The sequence below is a fragment of the Microcaecilia unicolor genome, chromosome 4, assembly GCF_901765095.1.
Source record: "Microcaecilia unicolor chromosome 4, aMicUni1.1, whole genome shotgun sequence".
NCBI lineage: Eukaryota > Metazoa > Chordata > Amphibia > Gymnophiona > Siphonopidae > Microcaecilia > Microcaecilia unicolor.
Genome location: NC_044034.1, coordinates 90403027 through 90424606, shown reverse-complemented (window position 1 = coordinate 90424606; position 21580 = coordinate 90403027). Strand labels below are relative to the sequence as shown.

Sequence of the window (21580 nt, the reverse complement as noted above, 5' to 3'; positions counted from 1 at the left end):
ATTTCTTCCTGCAATAAATTGGTTGGAAGGAGATTTGTTATGTGGAAGAAGCCAATCCAGAGGATGGCTGATGAATATGATAGCCCTCCTTGGCAAGACAAAAGACCAAGGTGTCAAAGGTGATGCTTTGTCAAGTCAACAAGAAAAACTGAATTCTGCCTCCCACAGGTGGATCCAGATGAAGGTTTTGTAGAGCAGGAGGCAAGGAGCATAGTCAAAAAGAATGTTCATTTCTGGAGAGGTCATCTGCTTCAGCTGATCCCTTTCCCTCTGTGTCTGTTTAGGGGCAACTGTACATTGAGCCTACTGAGATTGCTTCTGTATTGATTGAAAGAAGCGTGCCTGGCAGAGGTGGCCAATAAAGAAAGTTGCACTGTTGAGAAATGTTGAAACGTGAATCACTGGTCTTTGATCATGTCCATAGTGGAGGAGTAGCTTAGTGGTTAGTGCAAAAGATTTTGAACCTGTGGAACTGGGTCCAATTCCCATTGCAGCTCCTTGTGACTCTGAGCAAGTCACATAACCCTCCATTGCCCCAGCTACAAATAAGTACCTGTATATACCTGGGCTCTTTTTGAGGGAATACTAAGTACCAGCACCTTTTCCATTGTCTGCTAAAATTGACCCATGATCCCCAACTTTTAATGAAAGAGCTCAGGCTCTGCACACCAGTTCTGCCTTGTCATAGATTCTGTGACTGGTTGCAGGGAGCCTGGCTATTGTGGGGTGGGTCCATCAGTGATCACCCCACCCATGAAGGGTGGCCTGGCATTTGAGTGCCGGCACCTTTTTCGCTAGAAAAAATACACTGGTATATACTATGTAAACCGTTTTGAATGTTGTTGCAAAAACCACAGAAACACAGTATATCAAGTCCATTCTCTTTCCCTAAAGAAGGAATCTGCAGTACAAGCAGCATCAGCCAATTTGGAGTGAACATCTTCCCACAAGTCAGAAACTTGCAATCATGCCAGCTGTCTGGCTGTGATCACCATAGCGGGGAATCTGGCCAAGGTTTCAAAGGCAAGCTCTTCTAATAAGATGGGTACAACATTCATCAGCTTCTGCCAGAATGGAAGCAAGTTGCTCCTCAGCATGTGTAGAAAGAAGAAGATGGCACAATCTATACCTTGTGGAAGATCATATGCATATAGCACCAGTGACTATCTGTTCGTGCAGACAGCATAACTCATCGAAATACTTCTTAAGATGATCCATCGAAAGAGAATCTTGTCATGGATCCACTACTATTGATGAGTGGGATAACTGTACCTTATTAAAATCTGGATGCAGTTGGACTTTATATTTCAAGTGTAACCTTTTTGAAACAGGCTGAACAGAAAGTGGATTCTGCCACATACAGAACTGCTGATCTTTGAGCATGCTATGCATGGTTACAGCCACAGCTGTCTTGGGGGTCTCTCTGTATTTGATTACATTTGTTGCCGAAGGGAAAGAGGAACTTCCTTAACCACTTTACGGACAAACTTTAAGTACGAAATGTCCTCATACGGAAACTCATTCTTTGATGACCAAGAAGAAGGATCAGATGGAATTCTTATCGACTCCTCTTCACATTCAATAGAGGGTAGTTGGATATTGAAAAAATTCAATAGACCCTGAACATTAGGCTGAAATGAGTCTAGAGAAAATGGAGGAATGGAAGGAAAGACATTCATGTTTCAAATTTGAAGATGACAGCAAGGAGATAAACAAATCAGAGTAGGTTGCATTTTGTGAATGAGTAAGGTCCATTGATCGTGTTGGAGATGGAATTACTCATAGAGCCCTTAATAAAGGCTGGAAACATCTTTTCCAAAAAACAAAAAAAACAGTGGGAATATTCAGGTAGCTGAAAATATGTGAAAGACGAAGATTTATCTGCTACCATGATCAAGATCCCCCTAACTCTATAAACTCTATAAATTTGTATGCAAGTTATAAAGTACTGCCAATTATGCACATAACTTAATTGTTATATTAGATGCTACTTGGCTTTAACAACCAATAATTGTCTATAATTGGTGTTAATTGGCATTAATTTGCAGTTATGTGTGTAACTGCCCTTAGTTGGTTTTCTACAAATTGAGTGCACCAAATCCTTAGCATGCAACTGCTAGGGGGACATGGACCTGAGAGAAGCATGGGTGAGTCAGGGTCATGCCTAGCACTTATGCAAGCAGGCTATAGAATAATAACTGACAGCAATTAGGCGAAAGCATTTATACCATCCATTGAGCTAGAATAAATCCTTCTTAGGTACTGTGAACTCACACTAGTATTCTAGAATGGCAATTACATGAGTAAAATTTGTGCTTAGCACCCATCATCCTGGCACTTAACTTTAGGCAATCTGTAGAGAATTACCTCCTACTGGTGTAGTCAGATGTTGCACAGTAGATTGTGTAGTCAATTGCACAATGATGTTCACTGAAGAAACCTTTTGCTTCATAAGGCAGTTCCATGAAAGAAGTACTGGTATTGTGCTGATGTCTCTACCCAGGGAGCATATCTGAACATGTCCTTTATTGGTAGGTCAGTCTGCACTAACCTGCTTATATTTCATCCGCTCTTTGGCCAGAGTTGATGCAGGCAGCCTCTGCTCAGGCATATTCAGGAGCTCCCAAAGCATCTGCACTATGAGTCTCAATAACTCAAGTGTCTCTGCCCTTTGGATGTGGTCACTGTGCCTTGAGGTTGATAGGTTCTTCATGGAAGGTTTGCAACTAGGCTGCACTTGGGTAGATATCATTTTGTGAAATTTCTCAAAGAGCTGATTCTTTCAAAGTCTAGATGTTCTCTGAAACAGTTTGGATGGACTATTCATGCTGTTAGTGACATCCGGGCACAATGTTTATTACCTTTCTGGTCTCAGTCAAGACTGAAGCATAAGAGGTGTGTTGAAGTTCTGAATTCTTTGGCACAGAAAATATCCTGACTTTGGCAACATATTGTCGTATTTTTTGAATGAAGAATGAAAGCTAACACAATATCCACAAAGAACAGGAAAACATCTCGATGTTAAGTCCAAGGAAAATGGAAAAGTAGAGAATGCTTCATCACTGGGAGGGTTGAACAAAACATCTTTGTTGGCACCAAACAGAGACCCAACACGTTATATATTATTATTGTTCATGGTATTTATTTTACGCATATTGTTTAAACTTTTTAAAAGATTTACACAATACTAATGTTTATTATATATGTTTTTATAACAGTGTTTTCTTTGATCCCTGAGGCAGGCAAGTTTTCCCACCGAAACACAGTCCCATGTTGGGTCTCTGTTTGGTGCCAATAAAGGTATTTTGTTCAACCCTTCCTTTGTTGAAGCTTGTGTTACATTCTCTATTTTTCTGTTTTCCTTGGCTAACACAATGTGCCTGACACAATCCTGTTTCTCAACAGTAAATACTTTTTGTGACTGTCTCATTTTCAGCTACTCCATCAAGGCAACAAATAATTCAACTATCTTATGATTATTTGATGACCCCATGAGCTGGGTTAATGGCCTTACTCAAAGGATAAATAATTCTGCATAGTTTCACTAGTAAAGTTGATAATGGCTAAACTGTCTATATTATTGCTGTTGTATAATTTTTGCAAATATGTTTTTAAATAAACATATAGGACCCTAATTTTAAAAATATTTTGCCATGTACCCAGAACACAGAAAAACATTTTGAAAATACATTCAACAACAGTGGTTTGTCATCAGACTGATAAATGATTTTACCTGAATGGGTTCTCCAGTGATAGGGCTCATCACTTCTCTAGCAGCGAGTCTCATACCCAAGGCAAAATTGGCTACTCTTTCTGCATGACTTGCAACAGGTACCGGCACCCCTCCTACAACCATGTAGGCATCACCTATGGTTTCAACCTGAAAGGATACAAAAGAATGCTACAGTTGAAAGCTCTTTCTCCTAATATTGTTCCCTTGTATGCACACAACCCCTAGAATGACTTCTGCAGTGCATATTATGAGTCTTTCAAAGAAAGGAAAAAGCAAATGGGACTGAACCATGAATGATTCCAATAGATAAGCCAGTGTACATTCTTACAGCAAAATAAGCTCTTTTTCTTTTAATCTCATGCAACTAAATAATTTGACAGAACTTTTTTTGTAGTCATACTGAATCAAACCAAAGGTTCATCAAGCCTAGTATCCTGTTTCCAATCTAGGTCACAAGTACCTGGCAGGATCCTAAAAAGTAGCAAGACTTCATGCTGCTTAGCCCCAGGAATAAGCAGTGAAGAGCTACATGACAACACTGGAAAACTTATGTTGGCCCCTAAAGGTATCCCAAACTACAAAGAATTTAATGCTTCAGTTTATATTTACTAAGGTTTCTTCTTCATTCTGTAAGTAATTCCTAGAGTTTTATGGCCACAATGTTCTTCTGATAGAAAGCACTACAAAACTATTTGGATCGACAGGCGAGTAATTCTTTAAAAACTAAAGGGGTCAATATTCAAAGCAATTTAACTAGTCAGAAACAGCTCCTGGCAGCAGATCTGCCAAGAGAATGAGCCAGGGCAGGGCCACCATCTCCCCAAGATCACTGCGGCCAGGCCCCCCCCCCCCCCCAGGACCTCTGCTGCCACCTCCCTCCTGGACTTCTGCATAGCCAGACCACAAAAATTGGAGGGCTGGAGCCCAAAGTGTGGGGGGGGGGCATATTTTGCCTTACCTCCCTGCTTCTGCTGCAACTTCACATACCTTGGCTGGTGGGGGTCCCCAAGCCCCACAAGCAGAAGTCTTTCTCCAGCATCATTCTTCACCGCAATGCCTTCCCTGTGGCTGCTTTACCCCTCATGCGACTAAATTCCACCGAGGTTGTAGGGGACAGTGTCGGAAGTTTTGGATGTCACTTCCTATCAGGTGACCCCCATCCAAGATGGTGGCTAGTAGTGCAAATAGGAAGTAACGTGATGCATATGGTGGTGACCACCATCTTGAAAAGGGGTATGACTATGATGTCACTTCCTGTGACATCACCAAAAGGAGCAGGGTTTGGGGTAGGACTATGCAAAAGGGGTGGGATTTGGGGAGGGGCTATGCAAATAAAATGGGACAAAGGGCATGGTTATGTAAAATGGGCAGTTTTTAGGTAGGGTAAAGATGTCATATCTGGTGACATCATCCCTGGGGGCGGAGAGTGGGCATATCTTGGGTGGAGTTTGGGAGATGACATCATCAAAGGGGTGAGCAGTGGGCGTAACTTGGGTCTGGCCTCACTTCTGATTGGCTGAAAACCGGAAGTGGGGGTGGCAGTTGTCAAATTTGACAAAAGTTATGGACATTTACTACTAATGTCCAAAAGACACTCTATAAAGACAACATGGCAACATATATGGCTTTATAAAATAGGTTCCCAGATCCTGCTCCTGGAGCACATAAATACTAGTATATACATTATTTACCCCTTCTCTGAAGCAAGTGTATTCTGTACATGTACTTGCATATTTTATAAAATACCCAATGTACATTTGCCCCCTGATCCACCAAAACCATGCCCCAGGAATGCTTGCATATACCATTCATATATATATATATATACACAGTACACATGTAACACAGGGTAATTTTTTTAAAAGCATATTCCATATATCAAACAGTCCTTATATGCAGAAATATCTTCATAGCATTACTCCTATAAAGTCTGGGCACTTTGATAAGTTTCAAGTTTATTATTATTGGGGTTTGCTATACCCCACCCTTTGTGGCTTTGAAAGGTATCACCAGGGGTGGCCCAAGACAGCCTGCCACCTGAGGCAAGAGGATGGTTTGCTGTCTTGGCTTCACCCCACTCCCCAGTCTGATATCTCCTCCCTTCCTTTCTTCCACAAATTTACCTTCTTTTCTGGCTCTCCAAAAGTCAAGGCAGCAGCAGTTCTCATACTCTGCCCTGCTACCCGCCCTGCCTCCAAGGAAACAGAGAGTACATCAGAAAGGCGGGCCATAAGAGAGAAGTGATCATCAGCAGGGCAGCATATGGGAACTGTTGCCGCCCTGACTTTTGGAAAGCAAGATAAGAAGGCAAATTCAGGGAAGGAAGGGTTGGGGCGATGCCAGAGAGCAGCAGGTATGAGTATGGATGCCACTGCAAAAGAGTGCTGCCTGAGGCCCCTGGCTCATGTGGCCTAATGGTAGGGCCACCACTGCGTATCACTCAGAACTGCATATTCTTACCTTGTAAACCTCATGAATGCTGGTAAGACGGTCAAATTTTGAATACATGGAATTCAACATCGTCACTATTTGGATGGGCTCACAAGCTGCACAAATGTTTGTAAATGTCACAACATCACTGAAGAGAATGGTACAGGCTTTAAACTCCCCTGAGTGAGAAATCAGATGCATACATAAATGTGGTCTCTCAAAATTATTCACAGTCATTGGAGGAAAGACAGTAATTCTTGCACAGAAATACTATTCAGCATGGTTTAACCAGGCAGGAGAGGCACTTAACCAGAGATTGCTCTTGAATATCTACTCTGACCACCGTGGCACTCCCCGGTTATGTGGTGGGAAGGGACCAGGGGTATGGGCAGCATTGTCATTGTGGTGCTTGCTGTCATCCTACATCCACAATCATCAATTTGAGATGAGGGAGATTCCTCTCTACTTTTCCTCCCAATTTTTCTTTTCCCTTCCTCCCTCTTTGCTGCCTCCTCATCTATCTTTTTTAGCTCTCCTCATCATCCTCCATTTTCTCACCTTTTCAACCTCCTTATCCTTTCCATAATAGTTTTCCATAGTCTCCAAGTAGCACCATCTACAAGTGACTTTTGGCAAAGCTTACCTTTGAAAAGTCTGGGTCAGCATTGATCACAGACACAGAAGTACCCACAGGCTTTGCACCTTGCGGAAAAGCACATGTGCCGTGAAAGAGCATGTGTGCGTTTGGTCACAGACAGGAGGCCAAATTTCAGCCTAGAGAATACACTGAGGTAACCACTTAGTTTCTCGGGCAAATTCCTTTAAAATTTACCCTTCCCATGACTAGACCATAGTCCACAAGAACGCTTCTTGACTTCAACACACATCTTGATTCCATGTATGTTAATACTATAACTCTCCTACCAATGTTACTATAGGCAGGAGATAACTGGTTTTATAATAATAATTATTATTATTGTTATAATTATCTTTCCTTTTACTAATCCATCAAATGTAACGTAGTTAGTAATGCTGAAATACAAAAGAGGAATAGGAAGTGATGTATGTGTGCAAAATAGTTTATAAAATGATGTAAAATACTAGCCCAATCCCCCACATTCAGACTTTTTTTTCTCAAAACATCCAAATCGCTATTTTTAAACCCATTTTTAAGATGATTTTCTATGCAGTTCATTTGCAGTGCATCCAAATCACAAGGGGGCGTGTTGAGGGCGTGTTGGAGATGGGATTTCGGTATTCCTAACACATTTTTCTGCCATAATGGAACAAAGCAAAAATGTCCGGGGCTAAAACCTAGATGTTTTGGGCTAGGCCTGTTTTAATAACGACTAAGTCACAAAAAGGTGCCCCAAATGACCACTGGAAGGATTAAGCCATGACCCCCCCTTACTCCACCAGTGGTCACTGACCCCTCCCACCCCCCAAAGATGTAAAAGAAACAGTACATACCAGGCTGTATGACAGCTTCAGATGTTATAGCCAGTCCAATTAGAGCAGCAAGCAGGTCCCTGGAGTAGCCTAGTAGTCAGTGCAGTACACTGTGGAGAAGGCGACCCAGGCCCATAACCCACTCTAATTCTTACACTTGTGGTGGAAAGTGTGAGTCCTCTAAAATCCACCAACAACCTACTGTACCCAATTGTAGACCACTACAATAGGGTTCACCTATATGTAGGTACAGTAGGTTTTTGGTGGGTTATGGAGTGCTCACCATACAATATAAGGAGGTAACAGTGAGATGTGTAACAGGGACCTTTTATGTGAAGTTCACTGCAGCACCCCCTAGGGTGCCCCACTACTCTGCTGGGACATCTGTTTGGTCATTCTACTAAGAATGCTCCCCCCCCCCCCCCCCCCAATACATCCCAATGGCTTGTTTTTGTGTGCTTCTCCATTGGATATTTTTTTTAATAGTCCAAAAAGATAGACGAACTGAGCACAACAAGGTCTAGCAAATGGCCATTTATGAAAAAGAAAACAGACTTTTTTCAGATTCAAAAATAGCCATGTTCACTACTGGATTTTTGGACGTTTTCCACAAAATGTCCAAAGTCGGATTTAGACGTCATATTGAAAATGCCCCTCCACATTTCTTTCTGGTGCTTCAAACAGTCTGAAATGGAAAATCTCTAGCTGCACAAGAACTCCTCTCAGGTGCATCTCCACTATGGATTTCCTCCATCCCCCAGAGGTTAAATCAAGAACAGAGCATCAGTTAAATTTTAGCATCATCTGTCAAAATCTTAATTAAAAGCGCAAACAAGCTGCAAATCCAGACGGTGCAAGGTGTTATGAACTAGGGAAGCTCCCTGGACCTTTGTTTACTTCATTAAGCTTGTTCTGTGCAGAGACTTAATTCATCTTCAGTGTGGTTTGTAAACTGCAAATATTTTAAGATTTATCAACAGTATGGGGTTATTCTATAACAGAGCACCTCAAACTTATTATGTAAAGGAAAGTAGGCAAGTAGTTACTGTTAAGAAATATTAGCACAAGTGGCATAAAATGGTCTTATGTTTAGAAACAGAGAAGAATAAAGGCAGATAAAGACAATATGGCCTATCCAATCTGCCTATCCATGCCATCTACTATCCCTTCCTCTCCCTTAGAGATCCTATGTATTTGTCCCATGATTTGTTAAATTCAAATACAGTACATCTGCATCACCTCCACTGAGAGGTTATTCCATGATTCCATCACCCTTTCTGTGAAGAAGTATCTCCTTAGGTTACTCCTGAATCTGTTCCCTTTCACCTTCATCCTTTGCCCTCTCATTCCAGATCTTCCTTTCAATTAAAAGAGATTAGCCTCTTGTGTGTTTATGCCACTGAGGTATTTAAATGTCTTTATCATATCGTTCCTCCCCTGCCTTTCTTCCAAAGAATACATATTGAGATCTTTAAGTCTGTCCCCATAGGCTTTATGATGAAGGCCACTAACCATTTTAGTACCCACCCTCTGGACTGACTCCATCTTGTTTATATCTTTCTGAAGGTGCACTCTCCAGAATTGCACACAGTACTCTAAATGAGATCTCAAAGACATTATCACCTCCTGTTCCTGTTGGCCATTCCTCTCCTTATGCATCCAAGCATTCTTCTAGCTTTTACCATTGCCTTTTCTACCTGTTTGGCCACCTTAAGATCATCACATATAATACCCAAGTCGCACTTCTCTTTCGTGCACAAAAGTATTTCCCCTGCTTAAATATACTGCTACTTTGGGTTTTTGTAACTGACCTTGTATTTAAGGCACAATCCTATAACTGGTGTAAATGCCCACATCTAGATGTTAACCAGAATGCATGTAAATTATAATCTTCAATATTTGCATGAATATTTACAGGCTCCAACCAAGCTTCTCTCATGTGCATGTCACTAGCATTATAATGTATTTTTTTTAATTTACGTGAGTAAGGTTTTTTTAATATGTGTTATTCTTTATTGGTGCATTTTTATATTAATATTTGCTTGTTTTATTAAATAGATTTATATGTTTTTAATGTAATAGGCTTTTATATGTGTTTTTTTGTTTTTTATTGTAGACCCCTGTCGCAGGTATATTGCCACAACAGTGTGTATTGGAACCTCCTCTAATAATTCATAGTTCATCTTTATTCGTTATACCGCAAATTACATCAAGTACCTAAATGGTTTACAGTAAGTAATAATTCTTGGGGCCCATTGCACTTCTTTCCCACCATGCCCACTAGCAAAACATGTACCGTCAGATCTAGGTGCACACTTTCTGCTAATCAGCATTCTATAAAAGGTCAATTAAGTGTGTAAGTGACTCCTTGTAGGATTACCCCATGTCATTGCCAGTTACTTTCTAGTGTTTTTCAATTGTAAAGCGCTGCGTACGACTGGTAGCGCTATAGAAGTGATTTATAGTAGTAGTAGTAGTAGTGTTGAAGGGGCTTTATTTTCTGGCAGTTCACATATCTACTTATTTATTTGTGTAGTTCTTTAGATTTAGCTTCCATCTTCTCAGTATGAACTTGAGGTGAATTACACTCAGGTACAGTAGGCAGCATTCCTCTGTCTTTGGAAGGCTTACACGCTAAGGGACCAATATTCAGCCATCAATGAGTAGTGTGTTTGTTGTCTGCTGCCAGCATTAAACCCAGATATTCAATGCCAGGCTGTATCCGGTGACTGGCGTTGAATATCTGGGTTTATTGTGGCTGATAAAAAGTTAACTAGCTATGCTGATATTCAGTGCTATTTAAGCGGCCTATTTTGATCGCTCAACATAACTGGTTTGGCGCTGTGATATGCATTGTCCACTGTTGCAGAGAAGTTGCTGCGTTTGATAGATATTTAGATTGGTACCCAGATAACTACCCTGATAAAGTTAGGACAGCTTTTCTGCTGTCCTAACTTTATTCAGATAGTTACTCAATTAGCAGACACTAACTGGCTAGCTCCTGGTTCCACATTAGCTCTAGCCCCTGACCAGCCTGGTACTACCTGAATAGTGCTGAGGTAGTCAGAGATAATTTTCAGCAGCATTATCTGGAGAATGCCACTGAAAATTATTGACTGGGGCTGCTCAGCGCTGCCTATCTGATTTCATTATTGGCTCCTATGTTCATAAATGGAAAGGGGATGTGGTTACAGTCAAGGCAGTTTACATATTATATACAGGTACTTATTTTGTACCTGGGACAAAGGAGGGTTAAGTGGGAGCTGCAGTGGGAATCAAATCCAGTTCTCCAGATTCTCAGGCAGCTGCACTAACCACCAGGCTATTCCTCCCCATAACTGAGATCCCTCTTAGAGATCTGGATTAATTTGAATATTTCTTCCTTAAATTGCAAATTTTCTTCAAAATTATGTATGCCCCTTGTAAACATACTCCCCCCATATTTAAAATTATTTCACCAGCCAAGAACTGCTCCTGGCTGGTTAAGTAGTAGTAGTAAAGAGTCTAACTGTGGATATTCAGCAAGAGATAACCGGTTATCTCTCGCTGAATATCCTGGTTAGTGGCTAGCCGCTAAGAGGGGGATTCCATATATGCTGGCTAAAAAATCCACGTGAAAAACATTTCTGCCCGAGCATATTCTATAAGCAGCACCTAGATTTAGGCACAGCATATAGAATTTGTTTAGTTGATATCCTAGCACCTAAAACTACACGCATCCATTTACACCAATGAAAACGTGGGGTAAATCCTGGCATGTAGATTTAGGTGCAGAGGGTCATATTCTATAAAAGTGTGTGTAAATTGTGGAACACCAACAAAAAGCTCATTTCCCCACCTATAACCACACCCCTTTTTGCCTTTGCACATTAAAATTTAGGCACTGTGCGTTACAGACAAACTTGCCAGGGTTGCGGTTAAGCCGCCGAATTGGGCGGCTTTTCGGAAACGGCTGCGGGGAATTTTCTAATCGCGTGGGTTGCGGGGATTTGGGCGGGTTTTCGAGCGGCCACGGTGCGGGATTGGGTGGGTTTTCACGGCCGCCAATTGGCCGGTTTTCCCGCTGCCGGGGCTTCTATTGGTCCAATTTGGTCCAATAGAAGCTTTTCCGGGGCTTCTATTGGTCCAATTTGGTCCAATAGAAGCCTTTCAGGGGCGGGGTTGACGTCAGGGATGACGTCAGGGGTGGGGTTAGTGACGTGGGAGGCGGGGTTAGGTGACGCGGGTTGGGGCTAGGTGACGCGGGGGGCGGGGTTCGGTGACGCGGGAGACGGGGGTTGGCTGCGGGCGGTTTTTGGGCGGGTTTATGGCTGGTTTTGGGCTGGGAAAATTTTTCTCAGCTGGCAACCTTGGTTACAGAATACACTTAGCGATTTGCACATGTAAATTTTAATTATTGTCAATTAGTGCTCATTATTGCTTGTTAGGTGGTGTTAACAATGCTGATTGGCTTGTTAAGCCAATTAAGTTACGCATGTTGTTATAGAATATGCTTGGATTTCAGTATGGTACGCTAGGCACGCTATATAGTATCCAATTAATGGCAAGAACATGAGACTGCTAGGAGGGTTTGATTCAGAGACTTGAGGGAGGGGAAATGGTTTGGCTCTAAATAACCCCTAAATAGAGGGCAGTTTACAGGACAATAGAAAAAGGGTAGGACCCTGGGAAAGGAAAAGCAGAAGGAGAGGAGGAGGGCTCCGAAGGAACTGGTAAAGATCCAGCCCAGATTCAAAAATTAAGGACAATGCAGGCAAAAATGAAATTTAAATGGAGAAAGAGTGATTCCTACCCTGGGACCAATGGAAGACTGGCTAATGAATAATTACAATTTTGGGCTGGAAGGTTTTTCTTTAAATTGTACTGAATTGCTGTGCTGGTGATTTCTTTGTGCTGAAGTTGTGTTAAAGGTGCTCTCTGGAACTGTGTTCTTCTCTACCAAGTGAAGTAAGCCATTTCATTTGCATTAACAGATAGAGGCTAGCAGGCACTGTAAGATCTGGTTTGGTTTTCCCACCCACCCCTAGGACAACTTTACATTTATAGCAGGTGCTGTAATTGGGCTAATAAGCTAGGAGTGCTCTTACATTACCAGTAATTACCACTTAAGCAGGTAACACAACAGGGATCATACAATATCCTATATAAACTACAGGACACTTATATCTTACTAACATTCTTAATACTTTAGATACTCGTATAAGATTGAAAACTTAAAAACACTAAGATGGAGTCAGCAGTCCAGCAGCAGGAGGGATGCTACCCAGTCTTTTGCATTGAGTGTCACATGTATGATTATCTCCCAGTTGGTGAGATGTCATATGTGTGTGCCCGATGCAAAGAGCTCCTGCTTTAGAGGGTAGTTTTATAGATGGGTGCCTAGTTTAAGACAGCAAAAATGTGCCCATTTCAAACCTATTTTATAAAGCAAAGTAGGCGTCTACTGCTGCTGACACTGACCATGAACAAGTTTTCATCCTTCAACTATTTGTGCCATCAGTATAACCCAGTGGTTTCCAAACCTGGTCCTGGAGGCACTCCAGCCAGTTAGGTTTTCAGGATACCTACAATGAATATCCATGAGACATCTGCATATACTGCCTCCACTGCATGCAAATCTACTACTACTACTATTAAACATTTCTATAGTGCTACTAGACTTACGCAGCGCTGTACAAATTAACATGAAAAGACAGTCCCTGCTCAACAGAGCTTACAATCTAAATTGGACAGACGAACAGACAGCTAGGGGTGGGGAAATTGCAGTGGTAGGGCTGATAAGTGAGGGTGTTGATTCATCTCTCATGAATATTTATTATGGATATCCTGAAAACCTGACTGGCTGGGGTGCCTCCAAGACCAGGTTTGGGAACCACTGGTATAACCAATAATCAACACCTACAGAAGGTGATCTCTCCACAGGAGAAACGGAAGACAAATATACGAACAGTGGATCCAAAAGAAGTCCTCTCACAAATGATGTTTCCCAAACAAGGTCTTTATTTAAATCAATAAAATGACCCAATGATTTAAATAAAGACCTTGTTTGGGAAACATAATTTGTGAGAGGACTTCTTTTGGATCCACTGTTCGTATATTTATAACCAATAATCAACACACACAACAAGCAAGTACCTGCTTCCACTTTCTTGCCCTCCTTCAGTTGATTAGCCACATGCTTAGGCAACATGGCGTAGAGCAGGGTCTCGGTTTTCTTTTTTTCTATTTCTAAATTCTTTGAGAGAATCCTTAGCTCTTCCTTCTTTCTCTCTAGCTGGTTGGACAGCTCTATCTCTGCAAGTCTCTGCTGGTTCAGGAGGATGAGGTCTCGGGTTGTGTCATGCTGTGCAATGTCAGAAATGTGCATCTGCCGTTCTTCCAGTTCCTGTAAACTGCGCAGCTTTGGGGAGCACAGGTAGATCATGCATTGTATCGACTCCATCCAAGTCATTTGGCCTTAAAAGCAAATAAATAAATAGTTATCAATAACTTCAAGCGAGGGTAGATATGATATGTTTGTGCAGCGCTGCGTATGCCTTGTAGCGCTATAGAAATGCTAAATAGTAGTAGTAGTAGTAGTAGAGATCTATAAAATAATGAGTGGAGTGGAATGGGTAGACGTGAATTGCTTGTTTACTCTTTCTAAAATTACTAGGACTAGGGGGCACTCAATGAAGCTACAAAGTAAATTTAAGATGAATTGGAGAAAATATTTCTTCACTCAACATATAATTAAGGTCTGGAATTCGTTGCCAGAGAATGTAGTAAAAGCAGTTAGCTTAGCGGGGTTTAAAAAAGGTTTGACTGGCTTCCTAAAGGAAAAGTCCATAGACCATTATTAAAATGGACTTGGAGAAAATCCACTGCTTATTTCTAAGTGACAGCGCGAACAAGGTGTAACGGTCCAGCGCCATTGATTCCCCTTGACAAAGCATCCTTGCGAAACAGGAACCTGTCGGGGTAAAGGGCATGCCGACCGACATGGATAAGTAAAGCGCAGTATACCAAGACTTAGATTATTTTGCTCCCGTAGGCACGAATTGTTTGTATAATAGGTGTACAATATTTGAAGTAAGTGGGAGGAGGCAGGAGAGTCGATGATTAAGATTATAGACAGTGTTTAAGATTCACCGTAGGTGAAGTGAAATCAGCTGTACAAGAGATATGAGACTTCTCCTCAGTTAAAACCGGAGATTCCTCCCACAACAGTTTGTGCCTATGGTGGTAGCTATTTCTCTGTTTCATAGCTCGACCTTTGTTTAATTTGATATTACAAATATTATTAGTAGAGACTTAGCTGTTATTTATTGACTATTTCTAGGATAAGCAGCATAAACTGTATTGTACATTTTTGGGATCTTGCCAGGTACTTGTGACCTGGATTGGCCACTGTTGGAAACAGGATGCTGAGCTTGACACACATTTGGTCTGTCCCAGTATGGTAATATTTATGTACCTATGTACTTAAGAGGTATTGCAGACTGGAATCTTAAAAACTGCTTTGTTATTAAATGTGTTTTGTTTCACTTAAGGAGTTTATTTGGGAAAAGAAGTCCAGAAACTAACACACATGATCCAAAGATAGCAGGCTTAGTTAAATACCTCGAAGTTTTAGCATGGGCTGCTTTTTCCATGACTCAGGCATCATTTCTCTTCTGGTTTTCAGGACAAATTGGCTGTTGATAAATTTGCATATGCTAGAAATGGTGAATGTTATTTCTGGGTGAATGATGGTGAAGTAGTCATCTATACTGATCGCCATAGTTTGCAACCCTGGGACGTACTTCTGGATGTTTACACCGGCCTGCTTTACTTTTAACTGTACAGAAGATAAAAAGTATACTGTAAGAGTCTGGAATTTCTTTATTCTCTTTTCTTTGCACTCATTTATGCATTTAAAATTTACTGCATATGCCGCTCAAACTACCATTGCATATGCAAACATAAATCACCAAGGACTCAATTCTATAAATGGTGGCCAAAATTAGGCACTGATAAAAATTAGCACTAAGCGCTATTAGATAAACGCTGCTCAGAGTTGGGCATCGTTTATAGACTAGCATTTGACACCGGGATCTGTGCCCAATTGTAGGCACAAGGAATTTATACCAATTAAAACCTGGTGCAAATTCTTGTGCCTAAATTAGGTGCAGATCCTGGCACCTAAAGATGTGCGTGAAAATTTTAAGTAATGCTAATTAGCACTGATAATTATTAGCACCCAATTATTGGTGCTAATTGACTTGTTAATTAAATTGCACATGCAAATTGGGTGCTCACCCATATTTGCATATGCAATTTTGAGCGCCATTATATAGAATTAGGGTGCAATTGTGTATCTAAGCAAATAGATCTAGATTCTATATATGGCACCTGAAAATTCCACGTGGAAAAAAATACACCTAGGCGTATTCTGTAAAGTACGCCTAAATTTTATAGAATAGGCTTAAATTTCTGCGCAGTATGTAGAATAATGTGAGCATCTCTCCACGTGACCAAATATAGTCATGGCCATTTACGCCATGTTTAACTTGGCATAAATCCCGACTCCTAAAATAGTTGCAGAGCGGATGTATTCTATAAAAACGCGCATAGATTTTAGAAATGCCCACTCCCCGCCCATGTACCCTTTTCAACTATGCGACTTAGAATTTAACCAGCCAAAGATAAGCCTGCTGTATGGGTGGCCCAATTTGGCCACCAAACTTAGCCAGCAATGCACTGAGTATTTGTGAACAGTTGCTGCTTAGGACTTGATTCCATATGTGACACCTAAAATTTCAGCTCTGAAATGAAATGAAGCCGAAATTTAGGCGTACTTTATAGAATGTCTAAATTTCCAAGTGGTTTAAAGACTATGCTGAATGCCCAACCATGGACATATATTTTAGAAACCCCACGACCCACCCATTCCATGCCCATGATCACGCCTCCTTTTCAACTATGCGACTTAGAATTTATGCGCATCCCATTATAGAATACACTTAGACAGTTCTGCATGTATATTCTAATTAATGCCAATTAGTGTCAATTATTGCTTCTTAAGTAGCAATTATTGGCGCTGATTGGCTTGTTAAGTAATTAAGTTGTGTGTGCAAATCCAGAATACGACTAGATTTGTACATGCAAATTAAGTCACACTATATACAGTGGGGGAAATAAGTATTTGATCCCTTGCTGATTTTGTAAGTTTGCCCACTGACAAAGACATGAGCAGCCCATAATTGAAGGGTAGGTTATTGGTAACAGTGAGAGATAGCACATCACAAATTAAATCCGGAAAATCACATTGTGGAAAGTATATGAATTTATTTGCATTCTGCAGAGGGAAATAAGTATTTGATCCCCCACCAACCAGTAAGAGATCTGGCCCCTACAGACCAGGTAGATGCTCCAAATCAACTCGTTACCTGCATGACAGACAGCTGTCGGCAATGGTCACCTGTATGAAAGACACCTGTCCACAGACTCAGTGAATCAGTCAGACTCTAACCTCTACAAAATGGCCAAGAGCAAGGAGCTGTCTAAGGATGTCAGGGACAAGATCATACACCTGCACAAGGCTGGAATGGGCTACAAAACCATCAGTAAGACGCTGGGCGAGAAGGAGACAACTGTTGGTGCCATAGTAAGAAAATGGAAGAAGTACAAAATGACTGTCAATCGACAAAGATCTGGGGCTCCACGCAAAATCTCACCTCGTGGGGTATCCTTGATCATGAGGAAGGTTAGAAATCAGCCTACAACTACAAGGGGGGAACTTGTCAATGATCTCAAGGCAGCTGGGACCACTGTCACCACGAAAACCATTGGTAACACATTACGACATAACGGATTGCAATCCTGCAGTGCCCGCAAGGTCCCCCTGCTCCGGAAGGCACATGTGACGGCCCGTCTGAAGTTTGCCAGTGAACACCTGGATGATGCCGAGAGTGATTGGGAGAAGGTGCTGTGGTCAGATGAGACAAAAATTGAGCTCTTTGGCATGAACTCAACTCGCCGTGTTTGGAGGAAGAGAAATGCTGCCTATGACCCAAAGAACACCGTCCCCACTGTCAAGCATGGAGGTGGAAATGTTATGTTTTGGGGGTGTTTCTCTGCTAAGGGCACAGGACTACTTCACCGCATCAATGGGAGAATGGATGGGGCCATGTACCGTACAATTCTGAGTGACAACCTCCTTCCCTCCGCCAGGGCCTTAAAAATGGGTCGTGGCTGGGTCTTCCAGCACGACAATGACCCAAAACATACAGCCAAGGCAACAAAGGAGTGGCTCAGGAAGAAGCACATTAGGGTCATGGAGTGGCCTAGCCAGTCACCAGACCTTAATCCCATTGAAAACTTATGGAGGGAGCTGAAGCTGCGAGTTGCCAAGCGACAGCCCAGAACTCTTAATGATTTAGAGATGATCTGCAAAGAGGAGTGGACCAAAATTCCTCCTGACATGTGTGCAAACCTCATCATCAACTACAGAAGACGTCTGACCGCTGTGCTTGCCAACAAGGGTTTTGCCACCAAGTATTAGGTCTTGTTTGCCAGAGGGATTAAATACTTATTTCCCTCTGCAGAATGCAAATAAATTCATATACTTTCCACAATGTGATTTTCCGGATTTAATTTGTGATGTGCTATCTCTCACTGTTACCAATAACCTACCCTTCAATTATGGGCTGCTCATGTCTTTGTCAGTGGGCAAACTTACAAAATCAGCAAGGGATCAAATACTTATTTCCCCCACTGTAAACTCCCGGTATAAGTACTGACTGTCAATATTCATCAGGAGATAACCAGCTATGTTCTGCTGAATATTCCTAGATAGCCGGTTAAGTGCTATTTAACTTGAATATCGGGGGATAAGTCTTTTGAAAATCCACCCCTAAATAATAATGTATCGAGTTGCACAATAATACCTTCCTCATTTTAACTCACTGAAACCTGGTATTGACCCCCGACGCAGCTTCGGCGAAACGGGGAATCCTTGTTGGGTATATTGGACCCTTGGACATGCTGGCTAGCTCTACATTGGATAAGAAGATAAATGGATAAATATTAAGCTACCAACATGCTATGATTGGGTTAAATTAGTAACTAATTTTTTGATTTTATGTGGATGTATACATGCGTTTGTGACTTAGACCTGTGGTGGTGAATTGTGCCTAGGGGCGTAGCTAGGTGGGGCTACGGGGCATGGGCCCCCATAGATTTAGCCCTGGCCCCCTCTACTTTTGACCCCCCCCCCGCCAACCCTCCCCCACCACTTTCGATCCCCCCTCCCACCGCCGCCGCCAACCCTCCCCCACCACCGCCGCTGCCTAGTACTTTTGCTGGCAGGGGTCCTCAACCCCCGCCAGCTGAAGTCTTCTTCAGCGCCGGTCTCCGTCGCCATTGCTGATCTGTTTCTGTGAGTCCTGACTACTGACATCCTGCGTGCAAAGGTACCCCTGCCAGCAAAGGTACCAGGCGGCTGCGGGGGAGGGTCGGTGGTGGGAGGGGGGATCGAAAGTGGTGTGGGAGGGTTGGCAGAGGCAGGGGGGTCAGTGGCTGGGGGAGGCAAGCTAAACTGTGCCCCCACCTCAGCCTATGGACCCCCCTCCCGCTGAGGTCTGGCTACGCCCCTGGTGCCTATGCCTGACAACTCAGGTTGGCTGGGTGGCTCAACTGAGGCCTTTTATTCTCTACTCATTGTGAGTGCTTGAGTGTTTTTCTCTCTCAGTGTACCTGTGCATGGTATATTTAAAGAATTGGTTTTTGGAGAGATTTTCTGATTGATTTGGGCTTGTGTGAACTTTTTGTCATTGATCTATATAACCCAAGCAATGCACAGCACTGACTTGCCTCTGGGAATATCAGCACAAAAGACAAATATGAAAAGCCAGATGTATATGTATCCAGATAACAGCTGTGTAAGCCTATATGTTTTTCACTGGATCCCAAAGCGACTTGTTAGTCAGAGTTCATTTCTGTAATGAATGCATCTCACTGCTACTTTAAGGACAAGAAGATGATGTCTGTTGATCAGGACCTTAGAAACGTGTCTGTATTTGTGTGTGTATGTATGTATATATATATATATTTTTTTTACAAAAAATGTATTTTGCAATAATCTGTCCAGTAACAACTAATATTTTTAAACAGAATGACTTGCAGTATCTTACTTCTTTATCAAATACAATGTGGAAGGGGAAAGCATTACAGAATACTCTCTCTTCTACCCACAGCTGCTGGGGATACACAGGTTCAAAGGAATGCAGCAGACTCCCTGCAGTGCAAAAAGATCTCTGGTTACCACCTTCAGTATCAAGGAAAATAATGAATAAAACAGGGAGCTAGCTTATATAAAAATTCCATGCAGAGAATAAAGAAAAATAAATATCTTTGGATTAAAGGTAATTTTACAGGCAATTTGTATAATCACAGTTTTAAAAGTGCAAGATTAATGGTCGTGCGTGTAGGCTGATTCATGGTCACCGATGTGAAGCTAATCAGAATGAGATCATACTGCAGTGGTGAGCTCTTCTGAAAATGAGCTCATACTTCTGAGCAACTTCAATGTCTCCTGTACTTGAAGCCTATGGGTTGGGAGGGGGGGGAAGGGAGTGTTGCCTCTGGTGGCTTCTCAGTTCAGAACATGGATTGGCTTATAACTTTTTTTTAGGCTGTGAAACTGAGCACTCAGGGTTGTATAAATGAACATGGAATGAACTTCCCAGCGAAGACTGAACCCTTGAGATAAATCACAGCAGTACTTTCTTCCATAATTCTCAGTTTCAGCAGAAAATCTGTGGAAGTGTACACATGGTTGATTTTCATTTGGAAATAGGTTACATCTCCCTCCTACAACCACCCATCCCCCTCCCAACTCTTCAGAAATCAGAGAGTGGGAGCATTTGATTTTATTGCATTTCTTTGTACCTTTTTTTAAAATCTGGGATCCTCATTACTGGCTTGCATTGCAAATCATGAGAATTTTTCCAGATTTACATACGTGGAAGGCTTTAACTTCCAAAACTTACAGTGTAACTGAAACTCTCTAGCTTCTTACAAACCTTTCCAGGAAAGCACAAGCATTTGCATGTTTCCCCTGCATTCATTGATCTAACACCCCAAGGCAAGTTTGTGAAAATGAAGAAAGCATTCAGCACAAAACCTGCCTGCCCAGTTCATTTCTAGCACAGGGGATTCCCATACTGCAGCAGTTTGAATGCACTGGGGGTAAATCTATAAAGTGGGCACTAATATTTATATACCCACTTCACAAATGCAATTCTATCTGAGCGCTATTCTGTAAATATGCATATATATTACATAGCATGTATCTGAGAGATGGGTGTATGCATAGGCAGAATATAGGCTCACATTCCGAGCAGGACTCACACATAATAAGCACACAGGGCTAGATTCTCAGATACCCACATAAATGATATTCTATTAGCCACACCTAAAGTTTGGCATGGTTTCTAGAATACACGCTTAGGCGTAGAATCCTGCATAAATTTAGGTGCAAATGCCCTTGCCTAAATTTACAGGCGGACCATCATTATTCTGTACTTATGCACGTAACTCGAAGCCACGCCCCTGGTCCCACCCCAAAATGCCCAAGGCCCTCCCATTTCCTCACCCCCCTTTTTTGGACCATGTGTAAATTTTAGGCACGGATCCTGCAGCTAAATTTACGTGCATTGGTCCCAATTAAATCTAATTAGTGCCAATAATTGCTTGTTAAAAAGCCAATTATTGGCACTAATCGACTCATTATTCTATTAAATTACTTGCGCAAATCAGGAATGCGCCTAAATTCGCACATGCAATTTTTGGCGACATTTATAGAATCAGGGGGATAGCTTGTAGAACACTATAAATTGCGCACCTCTCTCTGGCATTTAGGCAGGAGCATTCTATAGTTGGTGTAAATGCCAGCATAGGCATCTATATACCCAGTTATGCTAGCATTCTATAAAGGAAAATCAG

At 41.9% G+C, this 21580-nt stretch overlaps 1 protein-coding gene across 1 annotated transcript in view; it reads right to left on the bottom strand.

Moving 5' to 3' along the window:
• The window catches only part of LOC115469611 (guanylate cyclase soluble subunit beta-2-like), a 79374-nt gene that overhangs the window by 23259 nt on the left and 34535 nt on the right, over positions 1 to 21580 (bottom strand). Inside the window, exons 7-11 of the mRNA XM_030202406.1 lie at positions 19768 to 19871; positions 15215 to 15431; positions 13748 to 14068; positions 6194 to 6342; positions 3734 to 3880 (exon numbers count right to left, since the gene is read on the bottom strand). Coding sequence (XP_030058266.1) covers positions 3734 to 3880; positions 6194 to 6342; positions 13748 to 14068; positions 15215 to 15431; positions 19768 to 19871 — 938 coding nt within the window. The remainder of the gene's footprint in view (positions 1 to 3733; positions 3881 to 6193; positions 6343 to 13747; positions 14069 to 15214; positions 15432 to 19767; positions 19872 to 21580) is intronic.